Source organism: Phyllobates terribilis, unplaced genomic scaffold (genome assembly GCF_046119375.1).
Source record: "Phyllobates terribilis strain yellow unplaced genomic scaffold, ASM4611937v1 Scaffold_11__3_contigs__length_659146591, whole genome shotgun sequence".
Classification (NCBI taxonomy): domain Eukaryota; kingdom Metazoa; phylum Chordata; class Amphibia; order Anura; family Dendrobatidae; genus Phyllobates; species Phyllobates terribilis.
The window spans coordinates 531,818,215-531,835,397 of NW_027362771.1; the positions used below are offsets into that span (position 1 = coordinate 531,818,215).

The 17,183-nt window shown below is 49.1% G+C and overlaps 1 protein-coding gene across 5 annotated transcripts in view; it reads left to right on the forward strand.

The window, feature by feature from the left end:
* Positions 1–659: 659 nt before the first annotated feature.
* The window catches only part of DBNL (drebrin like), a 39,970-nt gene continuing 23,446 nt past the window's right edge, over positions 660–17,183 (forward strand). For 3 of the 5 annotated variants that reach the window (XM_073653750.1, XM_073653751.1, XM_073653752.1), the window contains exons 1-4: positions 660–862; positions 13,933–13,988; positions 14,166–14,278; positions 14,361–14,435. In XM_073653750.1, the coding sequence (XP_073509851.1) occupies positions 780–862; positions 13,933–13,988; positions 14,166–14,278; positions 14,361–14,435 (327 nt within the window). In that variant the 5' untranslated portion in view covers positions 660–779. The remainder of the gene's footprint in view (positions 863–13,932; positions 13,989–14,165; positions 14,279–14,360; positions 14,436–17,183) is intronic. The other 2 variants (XM_073653753.1, XM_073653754.1) reach the window with 1 other exon arrangement.

Consider the following 17,183-nt stretch of genomic DNA (forward strand, 5'->3'; position numbering starts at 1 on the left):
TCGACGAACGAACGTTTCGCTTTCTCAGGTAATTGCCAACATGTTTAGATAGGCAGACTATCTGAAAACAGGAGGTTTTTGAAGTGTCCCCCCCCCACTCATGTCGTGTTTTGCAACCTTCTTGACAGTGACAAGTTTGGAGCAGATTTCACCTCATAGCAATTACGTCACTTTTTTTTCCCCATCTCGGAGCGTTTTTGGACAAAATACGCTTCAAAACACGCCTCATGTGAACAGCAAAGTGGATTTTACATTGAAATAAATAGGCAGAATATTTTGTTTTAGAAGCTTCAAAATCTTCCTGTGGAAAAAAACTCTGGGGGGGGGGGGAGGGGATACCCTAATAACTGATCACTATGATAATGCAGTCTATTATTCGATGTTATCAGCCACTCCAGGCCAGGGAGAAGGTCCCTGATACCATCTGTATCATACAATATGAACTATGCCCAGTTGTGGGAAACATTTCCATAACATCTGAGGGATATTCACAGACCCCTTTACTAGTTGCATTTTTTAGTGGTGGCCATTAATATATAAAGTGCTGAGCTTCATGTAGGAAATGTAGAAACAATGGAAAGAGACAGGAAAGGGAACAGAAAGCATTTCTACAAGGTGACTCATGAGAAGGGGAGGCATTCTCCAGTGCTGCCAGCAGATGGCGCTGCCCGGGGAGGAGCTCCCTCCTGCACAAGGAGGAAGCAGTGCAGGGTGCAGTGTGCATTGCAGGGTGGAGGAAGTGCTGGGGCTGGGGGAGCAGTGACACAACACATCCCATCATGTCTGTGAACCTCAGTAAGAATGGAGCTGCTCTGCAGGCCGCCTACAAGGACGTGGTGGACGGAAAGACCAAGACTGACTGGTGAGTGCCTGCCTGTCTGCAGGAGGTGTGGACAGGCTGCAGCACTGCTGCCCCTGTATGCTCTGCCTGCAGCTGTATACCCTGCCTGCAGCACTGCTGCCTCTGTATACCCTGCCTGCAGCACTGCTGCCCCGGAATACCCTGCCTGCTGCTGTATACCCTGCCTGCAGCACTGCTGCCCCTGTATACCCTGCCTGCAGCACTGCTGCCCCTGTATACCCTGCCTGCAGCACTGCTGCCCCTGTATACCCTGCCTGCAGCACTGCTGCCCCTGTATGCCCTGCCTGCCCCTGTATACCCTGCCTGCAGCACTGCTGCCCCTGTATACCCTGCCTGCAGCACTGCTGCCCCGGAATACCCTGCCTGCAGCACTGCTGCCCCGGAATACCCTGCCTGCAGCACTGCTGCCCCGGAATACCCTGCCTGCAGCACTGCTGCCCCGGAATACCCTGCCTGCAGCACTGCTGCCCCGGAATACCCTGCCTGCAGCACTGCTGCCCCGGAATACCCTGCCTGCAGCACTGTTGCCCCGGAATACCCTGCCTGCAGCTGTATGCCCTGCCTGCAGCACTGCTGGCCCTGTATGCCCTGCCTGCAGCTGTATGCTGGCCCTGTATGCCCTGCCTGCAGCTGTATGCTGGCCCTGTATGCCCTGCCTGCAGCTGTATGCTGGCCCTGTATGCCCTGCCTGCAGCTGTATGCTGGCCCTGTATGCTGGCCCTGTATGCCGGCCCTGTATGCCCTGCCTGCAGCTGTATGCTGGCCCTGTATGCCCTGCCTGCAGCTGTATGCTGGCCCTGTATGCCCTGCCTGCAGCTGTATGCTGGCCCTGTATGCCCTGCCTGCAGCTGTATGCTGGCCCTGTATGCCCTGCCTGCAGCTGTATGCTGGCCCTGTATGCCCTGCCTGCAGCTGTATGCTGGCCCTGTATGCCCTGCCTGCAGCTGTATGCTGGCCCTGTATGCCCTGCCTGCAGCTGTATGCTGGCCCTGTATGCCCTGCCTGCAGCTGTATGCTGGCCCTGTATGCCCTGCCTGCAGCTGCATGCTGGCCCTGTATGCCCTGCCTGCAGCTGCATGCTGGCCCTGTATGCCCTGCCTGCAGCTGCATGCTGGCCCTGTATGCCCTGCCTGCAGCTGCATGCTGGCCCTGTATGCCCTGCCTGCAGCTGCATGCTGGCCCTGTATGCCCTGCCTGCAGCTGCATGCTGGCCCTGTATGCCCTGCCTGCAGCTGCATGCTGGCCCTGTATGCCCTGCCTGCAGCTGCATGCTGGCCCTGTATGCCCTGCCTGCAGCTGCATGCTGGCCCTGTATGCCCTGCCTGCAGCTGCATGCTGGCCCTGTATGCCCTGCCTGCAGCTGCATGCTGGCCCTGTATGCCCTGCCTGCAGCTGCATGCTGGCCCTGTATGCCCTGCCTGCAGCTGCATGCTGGCCCTGTATGCCCTGCCTGCAGCTGCATGCTGGCCCTGCCTGCAGCTGCATGCTGGCCCTGCCTGCAGCTGCATGCTGGCCCTGCCTGCAGCTGCATGCTGGCCCTGCCTGCAGCTGCATGCTGGCCCTGCCTGCAGCTGCATGCTGGCCCTGCCTGCAGCTGCATGCTGGCCCTGCCTGCAGCTGCATGCTGGCCCTGTATGCAGCTGCATGCTGGCCCTGTATGCCCTGCCTGCAGCTGCATGCTGGCCCTGTATGCCCTGCCTGCTGCTGCATGCTGGCCCTGTATGCCCTGCCTGCTGCTGCATGCTGGCCCTGTATGCCCTGCCTGCTGCTGCATGCTGGCCCTGTATGCCCTGCCTGTATAGTGCTGTAGAACTGTTTCTAGTATCAAGGCATGCTGACACTTGTAGTTCCATAAAGGTTGCTTCCTAGATTGCTGGCTTCCTGCATCCAGCATTGTGATAGATCTGCTGCCGGTGAAGAACTACAACCCCCAGCATACTCTGATGGCTGCAATAATTGGCTGATGTTCTTCTGCTTCCGCTGCACTAATATGAATGAATGGGCAACCATGTAATCTGTAGTTGCTTTAAGTCTATAGCTGCTGTTTTAGACGGATCTGCACCCTAATAACTAGAGGGCCACGACCGCTCAGCAATGTGAACCACCATGCCACTTTGTAAACAGACCTGGAGGACCACCAGGGCATCGGAGGGAAATGGGGACAAGCATTTATCACTTCTGCATTTCTTAAATTCCTTCCTGAGGCAGAAGAACCCTCTTTAGATTTTGAATTTCTCCATTATGCCGCACAAAACCAAAACCAGTTTTCAACTGGAATCATTTAAAAAAAACGCTCCTGTGTATAGTTACTGCTGCCGCTTGTTATGGCGCCCCCTGCTGTTTCTTTAAATATAGAACTCATAGGTGGGGGTCCGCTGCTTGCAGTCCCCCTCTATGTGCTCCTGATATATGTAATTGGCGTGTGTATGATGTTACATTTCTCCGGTTGTGGCTCGGAGCAACAAAAATTGGGTGAGGAATCATTTTAAAAAGGGGTCGTCTTTCTAACACAACCCTCCCCTTTTTGGGTAGGGCTATTTGTTAACATGTGACACAAGATCCTGCTGCTTTTTTTGCATGGCACAGAGGTGCACATGCTCGCTCGCTCGCTCGCTCGCTCCATTCATTGTCTATACAAGGAGAAGGCGGAGTACAGCACTCCGGTACTTCCAGCAGTCCCATAGACAATGAATGGGATGGAGGACATTCATGCACAGCCTGGATCTTGGGATTGCTGGGGGTCCCAGCAGCTGAACCCTAAGTGATCAGTGAGTTATTCCCTATCCCAGGGGTCAGAAATTAATGTTCCCAAGTGGCCACATGAGAGACCAGGACTATTATGGAACGTAAAACTTCATATAAATCAACAATAATGAGCAGAATTATCAGTTAAGACAAAGACATACTGATAGGGAGTTTAGCTTGTGAGCCCCAATGGGGACAGTGCCAATAATGTCTGTAAATTGTCTGAATTGTAAAGCGCTGCGGAATATGTTGGCGCTATACAAATAAAAAATTATTATATTAATATTGAGCAGAATTAAGTCTGGTGAATCGCTGCTACTGCTAATACATGTTAACGATAGGGCTTATTGTAACCTGTGTTCTTACCTCTCGCAGCGAATCAACACCATCTTCTACTGCTTTTTAAAAATTTAATAAGAAAAACAGTAAATCACATGCTCCAGTGATTCAACCCTTGTACTATGATCAATAACTCCCAACACAATATGATGCCTCCACAGTCCCCACACAATGTTACCACAGAGCCCCCCACGCAGTATGATGTCCCCTTACATAGTATCATGTCCCCACACATCTCCCACCCCCCATGCGCAGTATCATGTCCCCACACATCTCCCACTCCCCATGCGCAGTATCATGTCCCCACACATCTCCCACTCCCCATGCGCAGTATCATGTCCCCACACATCTCCCACCCCCCATGCGCAGTATCATGTCCCCATGCACAGTATCATGTCTCCACACATCTCCCACCCCCCATGCGCAGTATCATGTCCCCACACATCTCCCCCCCCCCCCCATGCGCAGTATCATGTCTCCACACATCTCCCCCCCCCCCCCCATGCGCAGTATCATGTCTCCACACATCTCCCCCCCCATGCGCAGTATCATGTCTCCACACATCTCCCACCCCCCATGCACAGTATCATGTCTCCACACATCTCCCCCCCCCCCATGCGCAGTATCATGTCTCCACACATCTCCCACCCCCCCATGCGCAGTATCATGTCTCCACACATCTCCCACCCCCCCATGCGCAGTATCATGTCCCCAAACATCTCCCACCCCCCATGCGCAGTATCATGTCTCCACACATCTCCCACCCCCCCATGCGCAGTATCATGTCTCCACACATCTCCCACCCCCCCATGCGCAGTATCATGTCTCCACACATCTCCCACCCCCCCATGCGCAGTATCATGTCTCCACACATCTCCCACCCCCCCATGCGCAGTATCATGTCCCCACACATCTCCCACCCCCCATGCGCAGTATCATGTCCCCACACATCTCCCACCCCCCATGCGCAGTATCATGTCCCCACACATCTCCCACCCCCCATGCGCAGTATCATGTCTCCACACATCTCCCCCCCCCCCATGCGCAGTATCATGTCCCCACACATCTCCCACCCCCCATGCGCAGTATCATGTCCCCACACATCTCCCACCCCCCATGCGCAGTATCATGTCTCCACACATCTCCCACCCCCCCCATGCGCAGTATCATGTCTCCACACATCTCCCACCCCCCCATGCGCAGTATCATGTCTCCACACATCTCCCACCCCCCCATGCGCAGTATCATGTCTCCACACATCTCCCACCCCCCCATGCGCAGTATCATGTCTCCACACATCTCCCACCCCCCCATGCGCAGTATCATGTCTCCACACATCTCCCACCCCCCATGCACAGTATCATGTCTCCACACATCTCCCCCCCCCCCCCATGCGCAGTATCATGTCTCCACACATCTCCCACCCCCCCATGCGCAGTATCATGTCTCCACACATCTCCCACCCCCCCATGCGCAGTATCATGTCTCCACACATCTCCCACCCCCCCATGCGCAGTATCATGTCTCCACACATCTCCCACCCCCCCATGCGCAGTATCATGTCTCCACACATCTCCCACCCCCCATGCGCAGTATCATGTCCCCACACATCTCCCACCCCCCATGCGCAGTATCATGTCCCCACACATCTCCCACCCCCCATGCGCAGTATCATGTCTCCACACATCTCCCACCCCCCATGCGCAGTATCATGTCCCCACACATCTCCCACCCCCCATGCGCAGTATCATGTCCCCACACATCTCCCACCCCCCATGCGCAGTATCATGTCCCCACACATCTCCCACCCCCCATGCGCAGTATCATGTCTCCACACATCTCCCACCCCCCCATGCGCAGTATCATGTCTCCACACATCTCCCACCCCCCCATGCGCAGTATCATGTCTCCACACATCTCCCACCCCCCCATGCGCAGTATCATGTCCCCATGCACAGTATCATGTCTCCACACATCTCCCACCCCCCATGCGCAGTATCATGTCTCCACACATCTCCCACCCCCCCATGCGCAGTATCATGTCTCCACACATCTCCCACCCCCCCATGCGCAGTATCATGTCTCCACACATCTCCCACCCCCCCATGCGCAGTATCATGTCCCCATGCACAGTATCATGTCTCCACACATCTCCCACCCCCCATGCGCAGTATCATGTCCCCACACATCTCCCACCCCCCATGCGCAGTATCATGTCCCCACACATCTCCCACCCCCCATGCGCAGTATCATGTCCCCACACATCTCCCACCCCCCATGCGCAGTATCATGTCCCCACACATCTCCCACCCCCCATGCGCAGTATCATGTCCCCACACATCTCCCACCCCCCCCATGCGCAGTATTATGTCTCCACACATCTCCCACCCCCCCCATGCGCAGTATTATGTCTCCACACATCTCCCACCCCCCCATGCGCAGTATTATGTCTCCACACATCTCCCACCCCCCATGCGCAGTATCATGTCCCCACACATCTCCCACCCCCCCATGCGCAGTATCATGTCCCCACACATCTCCCACCCCCCATGCGCAGTATCATGTCTCCACACATCTCCCACCCCCCCCATGCGCAGTATCATGTCTCCACACATCTCCCACCCCCCCCCATGCGCAGTATCATGTCTCCACACATCTCCCACCCCCCCCATGCGCAGTATCATGTCTCCACACATCTCCCACCCCCCCATGCGCAGTATCATGTCTCCACACATCTCCCACCCCCCCCATGCGCAGTATCATGTCTCCACACATCTCCCACCCCCCCCATGCGCAGTATCATGTCTCCACACATCTCCCACCCCCCCCATGCGCAGTATCATGTCTCCACACATCTCCCACCCCCCCCATGCGCAGTATCATGTCTCCACACATCTCCCACCCCCCCCCATGCGCAGTATCATGTCTCCACACATCTCCCACCCCCCCATGCGCAGTATCATGTCTCCACACATCTCCCACCCCCCCATGCGCAGTATCATGTCTCCACACATCTCCCACCCCCCCATGCGCAGTATCATGTCCCCAAACATCCCCCCCCCCTTTTCCCCATGCACAGTATTATATTCCAACAGATTTCCACAATGTGCTGCCAATTAGCAAAAAAAAAAAAGAAATAAAGCTACTCGCCTAATCATGTTCCCCCGCTGCTCCGGTTGCGCTTTGTACTGAGGCACAGCTGGCTCGATGTAGTGATGTCATCGTGCTCTCAGACGCGCAGGCTCATAGATGGAAGGGGGAGCTGATGGCTGCCAGCTCCATCACTGTATTCGCCTGTATCTGCATCCCAAGGAGGCAAGTAACGGTAAAAGTGAGCCGGGGGGGGGGGGGGGCGACCACGTGGTTTGGAGCACCTCTGTATCCAGACCTTTGGCTGTCCTGGTCCATGGGCCGCACTTTGCCCAGGTCTGCCCTATCCTATGCATGGGGGATAACTTGCTACTTTGGTCATCCGGAAATCCAGTAGGGTTGGAGTTCTCCGGTCACTTGCAGCCCCATTTACCATCTTTACTTGAAATATGGCCACAATATTGCGATTCTGTGTCATGAGGCCATAAGTCGCAGAGTGGTCTCGTCTACTTTTTTAATGAATATTTGACCTAATCCGCCCACCGGTTTGTTGTGCCAGTTTGTGCACTGATGGTTGCTGTATCATCTCCAGAGACCCCTTTTATGATATTCATATACCCTAAGGGGAAACATGGACTGAAATAACATGTTACAGTCTGGCGGGATTATTTGACCCAGCTGTATTATGTAGCACATCAGCCCCCGGCCTCGGAAGCCCATTATATACCGCCATATGGTGCTCAGTACAGCATCATATATCAGAAATACTATAAAAATAAAGGATCAGTACGACTCCACAGACTTCTATGGATTCTGAATTATATCTACCTGCGAAGCTTTAATGCCGCCATATGCAGGAGGCCTACGTGTATGACGCCATCTAGTGATATGCAGATAGTACATCAAACGATTTTCTGATTCATTCCCTGCACACCGGCGTCAGCAGCTTAGTCACCTTTAAGTGACATATAAACAGTCCTAATCTCATTAAAGTACTGAGGATGGTGCGAGCGTGACACAGGACGGATCCTGTACGGCTGGACGCACCGGAAATGCAGCATGGCGGTCCTGGGTGGAGTGCGCCGCATTTATCAAATAATTCACCCCCTTTTTTTTTCTAGGAAACAACGTGTCAAAAGTAGATGTGGCTTGTCGTCAGTCGCCATTATTAGTTTTTAGGAACAGCTACAGTCGTCCCTTGCGACATTACTACCCTAATCTACCCCCCATTGTGTCTACGCTTCATATGCAAGGGCTTGATATATTCTCAGAATCTGGCCCACAACCAAACCCCAAGCCCTGCGTCCCACCCGTGTAATTACACGTTAGCAGCGTACTGCTGGATGATATCACCTGGCCGCCATGCACGCTGCTGTCTTAAAGGGATACTGCACCTACAAATGAATAAGAAAAAAGCAAAATACCTGAAGCCATGTGGATTCATACACATGGCACTGACGCTGTGTGTGCCGCCATATGGTGCTCGGTGCTACACAGAATCAATACTTCCCGAGGGAGAAATATATCTCTGTAATACTGTATGTACAGTCTGAGATACATGGCGGTGAAGTACGGGCTCGTAGACGCATGCACAAGCCATATAACTACATATACAGCAAACAGAAAAATAACTTGCTACTATTGGAGGTGATATGTCGTAGGCTAATAAATAATGAGGCACACTAGACCTGGGCTAGTGACCTCCGCATATCGGGTGTGTAGCTGATATGGCCAACATTTAGCAAATATGTGTATATGTTAGTCTAAAGGGGTTGTGCAGCAGCTCTTCTTTCCCCCTTGAGGGACGATGCTGCTGCATGCGGTGCCAGACCATTACCATCCGATGCCCGGCAGGCATTGTGCACACAGTAGGATACCTTCAGGATAACTGCTCGGCATCCAAAGGCGACTGTCCCACATGGCATGCAGCAGCATCTCTCCACTCCCGAGGCGGAAAAGAGGTGCTGCAGAGCCCCTTTAAGATTTTCTGCATGTTCCTTAAAACAAGCAATGCACCTCCCCGGAATCTATGATTGCAGGTGGAAGAGATGGGTCTAAGCTAGCCTAGCTATCACCGTAATCAGATCTGTGCCAGTAGTTTGACATGTATCAGCACTGAAGAGGGAGACAAAATAAAGTTAGGCGCTGTTCATACAGGAGGATTTGTTCACTTTTCATATCAAGAATTGAGCAGTGTTCACTAGTATAATTTAACCCTCCCAGTGCACCCCATTAATAAACCAGTTATGCCTAAATAGTGTTACTAGTTTTTGTTCTTGTGTGTACATGTACCGAGCTGGACCACAACCATCGCTCAATACTGCAGTGGACGGTGGGCATCGCTCAATACTGCAGTGGATGGTGGGATGCGCGTTAAGTCTTCAGGCTGCGTCTGTTTCTATCAGGCACAGGACTTGCACTTTTGACTTCTGTACAGTCGCTGTGATCACTTTTGTGCTGTTTAAGGAAATAATGTTTTAACACCCTGGTCAATCTCCTAACAGGCCTCTGTGTCACCAAGCCCCCCGATACAAGCCAGAAATCAGGGAGATAAATTTGTGGCCACGTTCCTTTAAATACTGGGACCACGGTGCGGGTCAGAGCATCTTACAGTTTATGATACATGCTTGGCTGATTCCAGTACCTGCTAAAAAGTGAAATAGAAAAGTAATTTTGGCAAAGTACTTGCAACACTTTTCAAATTAATATGGTATTTTTTCATATAAAAAATATATTTTGCTGGAAATGTAAAGGTTTTTTTTCCCACTTTCTCCAGGTAAGAGAAAAAAAATCATAGAATGTTAGAGTTGGAAGGGACCTCCAGGGTCATCATGTCCAACCCCCTGCATAATGCAGGATTCACTAAACCATCTCAGACATCTAAACATTGATACTCTCCTTCTGACCAGCACCAATCCTCAGTCAGTGCTGCATCCTCCACCCGGTCTGCTGAGCTCAACATCTCAAGGGGGTGACACAAGTGCTGCAGCAATTTAGTGGCCACTGATTGGCTGCAGCGCTCACGTGAAACCCGTCTTGGATGTTGATACTAGTAAGACAGTAAGGAACGCAGTGCTGAGCATGGAGGATCGCCGCTGGTCCAGGAGGTAAGTTTCTTTTCTTTTTTTTTTCTTTTTTCACTTCACTGATCCCTTTTAAGGGTTTGTCCCGTAATGGAAAACCCCTTCAAGCTGTAACTGTATTTCCAAAATTCATGTTTCAGTCATACTGACATGTCAGAAGTTTTGATCTATGGGGGTCCAGTTGCTGAGCCCTCACTGATGTTCCAAAATAAAGAATTAAAAGTGCTCATCTGAAGGTGCATTCATAGACTCGAACTCCACAGTGATCAAAATGTCAAAGGCTTTCTAAAAGTGCAATTACACTTTAAATGGTCCCTCTCATTTCAACAAACTTTGTATAAGTCAATAACACCAACAAATATAAGAAACTTTGTAGTATATATTATCTGAGAAAACTGCTTCTTTCGCCACTTGTTAGCCACTTCTTTCTCCACTTGTGAGACACTTCTTTCTGCTTCCTAATTCTGATATATTCCTTTTGATCAAAACAAGATGGTCTGCCAGCTCACTGAGTGATCTGATTACAGCTCACTGTTAAAGTCTATAGAGAGGGGAGCAGAGGGAGAGAGACGGTGCAGATGCTTTCTAGTAAGTGTTTCTTGCCTCATTGCTGGATTCACATCTACACTGCTCTGTACTGCTGTATAATACTGCTCATGCTGCTGCTGAGGATGTTGTATAGAGACAGGAGAGCAGGAATCTCTCCTGTCAGTGTGTAATGTGTATAGGAGACATTATAGCAGCAAGTCTCCACCCACCAGCTCAGAGATAACTGAAAATCAGAGTGAAAGCCTGCAGAGGGAAAACCTGATGATAATGAAGGGTACAAGTCCTGTATTGTCCATAATCAGCTTATTCTGAAAAGAGACCTGAGATCACAGTTACATTACTAGAATCCTGTAATATTTAACCTTTATCTGCTGGAACCGATCGCAGGACGAAAAGTTCTTATACTGTCGGGTATAGTTAACTTTGTTCCAGTGCATCTAAAATAAAATAAAAAAATTCGGCGAGTTAACAAATAATCATGATTAAAAATAGTCAACCGTTTTGTGTTTGCAGTTCCTATACACACTTATGTGTCTTTGTGGTTAGTGACTTCAAATGCTCTATATCTTTAGTAGAGATTGGCAGCACCCACCTAGTTGTTACTGGTCTGGTAATCCCCAGTGTATCAAGTAGGAAAGCACACCCTGCTGTTGGTGTAATATTTGGGCAGAGTTTAACTATGACTTTTATGACAAACCATTCAATGTTTCAGGCCCAGTGAGCCCTTTATCATCCAATAGTTTGTTGGATTGGGACATGTGGCTCAGTCATACTCCCTCACCTACTTCAGGTATTGGTCTAATGCTCCCTGCAATAAGTTTAATTCACTTAAAAAGGTATTAGTCAGTAGGATCAACACTCCTAGGCCGTCTATATGGGCGTGTAGGGCATAGAAAGTTGAATAAAATGATACCTTGATCCAATGTTTTATTCCAGTGAAATCCACGTTTTTCTTGATATGTAAATGAGCTGTTAAGATCTATGGGCCGGACATAGATCTCCCTGAGAATCTGCCTCCAGAGCATATTGTAAATGAAAGGGGACGTTACTAGTGTGAGACATGTAATGGCTGACAGTCTGCTCTTCTGATCTCACTGCACCGCTGTGTGTGATAACCATAACACAGTACAGCAGAACTGAACATAGTCCCATTACAAATATACACTGCTAAAAAAAAAATAAAGGGAACACTCAAATAACACATCCTAGATCTGAATGAATGAAATATTCTCATTGAATACTTTGTTCTGTACAAAGTTGAATGTGCTGACAACAAAATCACACAAAAAATCATCAATGGAAATCAAATATTAACCAATGGAGGCCTGGATTTGGAGTTACCCCCACAATTAAAGTGGAAATACACACTACAGGCTCATCCAAGTTTGATGTAATGTCCTTAAAACAAGTCAAAATGAGGCTCAGTATTGTGTGTGGCCTCCACGTGCTTGTATGACCTCCCTACAATGCCTGGGCATGCTCCTGATGAGGTTGCGGATGGTCTCCTGTGGGATCTCCTCCCAGACCTGGACTAAAGCATCCGCCAACTCCTGGACAGTCTGTGGTGCAACGTGACGTTGGTGGATGGAGCGAGACATGATGTCCCACATGTGCTCAATCGGATTCAGGTCTGGGGAACGGGCGGGCCAGTCCATAGCTTCAATGCCTTCATCTTGCAGGAACTGCTGACACACTCCAGCCACATGAGGTCTGGCATTGTCCTGCATTAGGAGGAACCCAGGGCCAACCACACCAGCATATGGTCTCACAAGGGGTCTGAGGATCTCATCTCGGTACCTAATGGCAGTCAGGCTACCTCTGATGAGCACATGGAGGGCTGTGCGGCCCTCCAAAGAAATGCCACCCCATACCATTACTGACCCACTGCCAAATCGGTCATGCTGAAGGATGTTGCAGGCAGCAGATCGCTCTCCACGGCGTCTCCAGACTGTCACGTCTGTCACATGTGCTCAGTGTGAACCTGCTTTCATCTGTGAAGAGCACAGGGCGCCAGTGGCGACTTTGCCAATCCTAGTGTTCTGTGACAAATGCCAAGCGTCCTGCACGGTGTTGGGCTGTGAGCACAACCCCCATCTGTGGACGTCAGGCCCTCATACCACCCTCATGGAGTCGGTTTCTAACCATTTGTGCAGACACATGCACATTTGTGGCCTGCTGGAGGTCATTTTGCAGGGCTCTGGCAGTGCTCCTCCTGTTCCTCCTTGCACAAAGGCGGATGTAGCGGTCCTGCTGCTGGGTTGTTGCCCTCCTACGGCCCCCTCCACGTCTCCTGGTGTACTGGCCTGTCTCCTGGTAGCGCCTCCAGTCTCTGGACACTATGCTGACAGACACATCAAACCTTCTTGCCACAGCTCGCATTGATGTGCCATCCTGGATGAGCTGCACTACCTGAGCAACTTCTGTGGGTTGTAGAGTCTGTCTCATGCTACCACGAGTGTGAAAGCACAACCAACATTCAAAAGTGTCCAAAACATCAGCCAGAAAGCATTGGTACTGAGATGTGGTCCCCACCTGCAGAACCCCTCCTTTATTGAGGGTGTCTTGATAATTGCCGATAATTTACATATATTGTCTATTCCATTTGCACAACAGCATGTGAAATTGATTGTCAATCAGTGTTGCTTCCTAAGTGGACAGTTTGATTTCACAGAAGTTTGATTTACTTGGTGTTATATTCTGTTGTTTAAGTGTTCCCTTTATTTTTTTGAGCAGTGTATTTGCAGATGCAGTTGTCCTCTCTTAATGCTTCAGCTTCTTTTCACCGTCTCTCTCACAGGCAGCCAGTGTGAGGGGAGGGCAGTACAGCAGAGCTGAGAGGACAACTGTAATGAGACAAAGTTCAGTTCTGCTGTACTGTGTTAGCTGTAATCGTGCACAGCTCTCCTGTCTGTTAAACTGCATATACACATCCAGAGAGGCAAGGCCTTCAGTTAAGTGTAGGAAAGCCATTGGAAAGTGTCACAATCAGTGAGTTTTGGCATTTGAAGGAAAGGACGTTTTGGTACCTATTGTGCTGGCAGAATGCTGATAGAGGAACAGCACACTGAAAGAGTGGATGATAGCAAGTTACAGAGCATGAGAATAGGATCAGTTCCTGGATATGTGCACTAAAAGCTTGAGTGATGAGGGTAGCAGGCTATACTGGGAGTTGTAGTTCTATGGCACAGACCACCTCTGCTGTGCTGGCGCTTTTGTCTTGCCTTGTATACTATATATTGCTGATTTTGATCTTTTTTATTGCAGGTCTCTTTTCACCTATGAAGGCAACAGCAACGACATCAGACTGGCGGGCACTGGAGGTATGTGACTTGTGACCAGACGCAGGAAACCTTCACAATACTGTTTGTCACTGCTGTAACCACATGCTATCAGTAGTCATCCTGTAAAAATCTACATCGTCCTATTGTGACCTCTCTCTATTATAAACCCGTCCTTTGTCTGTGACTCTCCACCATTCACTTCTCCTCTTCTCACAGATGGCGGCCTGGAAGAACTTGTAGATGAGCTGAGCAGCGGGAAAGTGATGTACGCCTTCTGCCGCGTGCAGGACCCCAACTCCGGTCTCCCCAAATACGTCCTTATTAACTGGGTAAGGACATGGCTGTGGCGTCAGGCTCTTACCCGTTCTTTGCCCCCTCTCCCACTCATGTCATGTATTCTTTCTCCTCCAGACAGGGGAAGGGGTGAATGATGCCAGGAAAGGGGTTTGTGCCAATCATGTCAGCACGTTGGCAAACTTTCTTAAGGTAAATATCCTACGACCTTGCATATATATATATATATATATATATATATATATATATATATATATATATATATATATATATATATATATATATATATATATATATATATATATATATATATATATATATATATATATAATTTTTTTTTTCTTTCCGTATCTGTGCATTGATATTCAGGCCCATGTAATGTCTTTCTCATTGGAGATTGGGTGACATAAATTTTTACATTTTTGCTGATTTCCTATGTAAAATATTCTCAATGAAGGCAAAAATCGCTGTAACGCTTATTTGTTCCATACTCCTTCCATCGCAGAACACCTTTATCCAGCACAGGGCCCCTCGTGCCACTAAAAGAGCTGAGTCCACGACACATGAACCCCACAAGACCTCTGAAGGGAACCTATGGTATCTAGCACTAAGACGTTAGAAGCAGATCCTTAAAGGGAATCTGTCACTGTTTTTTGCTACTCCATCTGAGAGTAGCATAATGTAGGGTTGGAAACCCTGATTTATGTGATGTATTACTTACTTTACTGGGTGCAACAGTTTTGATACAATCCCTGTTTTTTCTGCAGCAGATCTAGCAGTTCTCTAAATGCTGAGTCCTGAATAACCCCACCCACACCACTGATTGACTGCTTTCTGTAAATAGGCATAAAAGCTGCCAATCAATGATGGGGGCGTGGTCAGACTACATTTACTACTAGGTTTACTAGTCCACTAGTGATAATCCCCTGCTGATAAAACCGTGATTTTATCATAACTACAGCAAGCAGCCGAGTAAGTGACAGCTTGCTGGAATCTGGGTCTCTGTCTCTACATTACGCTGCTCTCAGAGTAACTGGTGGCAGATTGACTTTAACCCCAATTTCCATTACTAAGTTTAATTTCTTACTGCATTTTATTTTTGTGCCGCCCCCTCCCCCCCCCCAAAAAAAGCAAAAAAAAAAGCAACCTACAATTTTGACTGTTTTTCCCCTTTGCGGAGTTTACCTATCTGCTTAACTAACTTTATCATTTTATATTTTCATCGTTCTTTTTAATGGGGGGGGGGGGGGGAGTTTGAATAATATATAAATATATTCTATAAAAAAAATTTATCCTATATCTTTTTTCTTCTACTGCATTTGCTAATTCCTTAAGGGGACTTGAACCTGCAATCGTTTGATTGCTTGAGCTTTATACAGCAATTCCATAGTATTGCTGTATATAGTAAACATCACAGTCTCCTTTGAAGCCAAACCACAGGTTGAGTGTCAGCGGAGCTTCTTGCTGACAGGCACGAGGGTCTTCAACGGACCCCTGGCTGTCATAGCAATCCGACCATTGGACAGAGTGACGCTACTCCATGCCGGTACGCTGTTAAAGCATTTAATAGATTAACAACTCCACCTGTGGCTGTGAGGGTTCACTCACACTACTGTATAACACGGCCGAGTGCTCTCTGATGTTGTATCAGATAGCACTTGGCTCAATGTTATACTATGGGGCAGCGCAGATCTGCGATTATTTTCTCATGCCGATTCGGAATTAGAAAACAATCGCAGCATGCTGAGAGTGCATCTTGCAATCTGATCGCACGCAGCCATACAAGTGTATGAGTGCGTGCGAAACATCGGACTGGACTCGGATGTCATCTGAGTGTAGTCCGATGTACGCTCACAAACCATGGAGAAGATGGACAGAGACCATGGTTCTCCATCTTCTCCACTCCTGTGATACGATTCTCTCGTGAGAGAATCATGTCACACTCAGATCAAACTCTGTCAGCGTGTGAGCCGAGCGTCATTAGCATAATCATCCCAATTCTCTGGCATGGGAGGATATATGCCAGTGTGAGCGAGCCCTTAAAGGCAGATCCTGGCTGTGACACGCAGTCATTATCTCCCGGGTACAGTGCAGGCTCAGCTTGTGGGTCCGCTCCAGACTTGCGCTGTACATGTACAACGAATGTCGGGAAGGGGATAAAGAGGACCTGTCACCAGATTTGTTCCTGCTGCTCCATTGAGTTTGCAGTTTTTTAAAATCAGCCATATAGTTCCACAGAAATGGATCTTTTTATTTAGGTTGCCCAATATGCTGATTGTCATGGTCTTGACAAAGGGGCGTGGCTTTCTCTTTCATTATTCTGGCATTTGGCAAATATTAAAAATTATGGTAATCCTAACTGACCTAAACGGGAAAGTTTTATTCTGATGTCATATCAGATATTGAGAACAACATGAATATGTGTCTTTTTATATAGTGTATGTAAACTTCTGGTTTCAACTGTACATGATGCCAGCCCAACATCCCAAATCTTTACCATGTTGTCCTTTCCCATAGTGCGCCTCTTCCCCCAGGTAAGAGACTCCATACACATGAAAACCTGATGCATTACACCAAGTCACCTTCTTCCATTGCACCATGGTCCAGAGGACAGTGTCCATCATGGCCTCTCTGACCAGTTTATAGTTGATACACATCTGCTATGGCTGGCATTGAGTTTTTCAGCAATTTGTGGGTCAGTAGTCTTTCCGTTGGATTGGGCCAGACAGGTTAATCTCTGCTTTCCACGTATGCATGAGGCTTGGGCACTGATGACCCTGAGTTGTCTTTCCTTGGACCACCTTTGATAAGTAACCACTAAGTTCCAAGAACATCTCACCATTTTGAAGATCTTATGAACCAGTCCTTTAGTTATTACAATTTGACCTTTATGAAAGTCACTCAAACTTTTGCTTCCAACATGTAAATTTCAGAGGGACC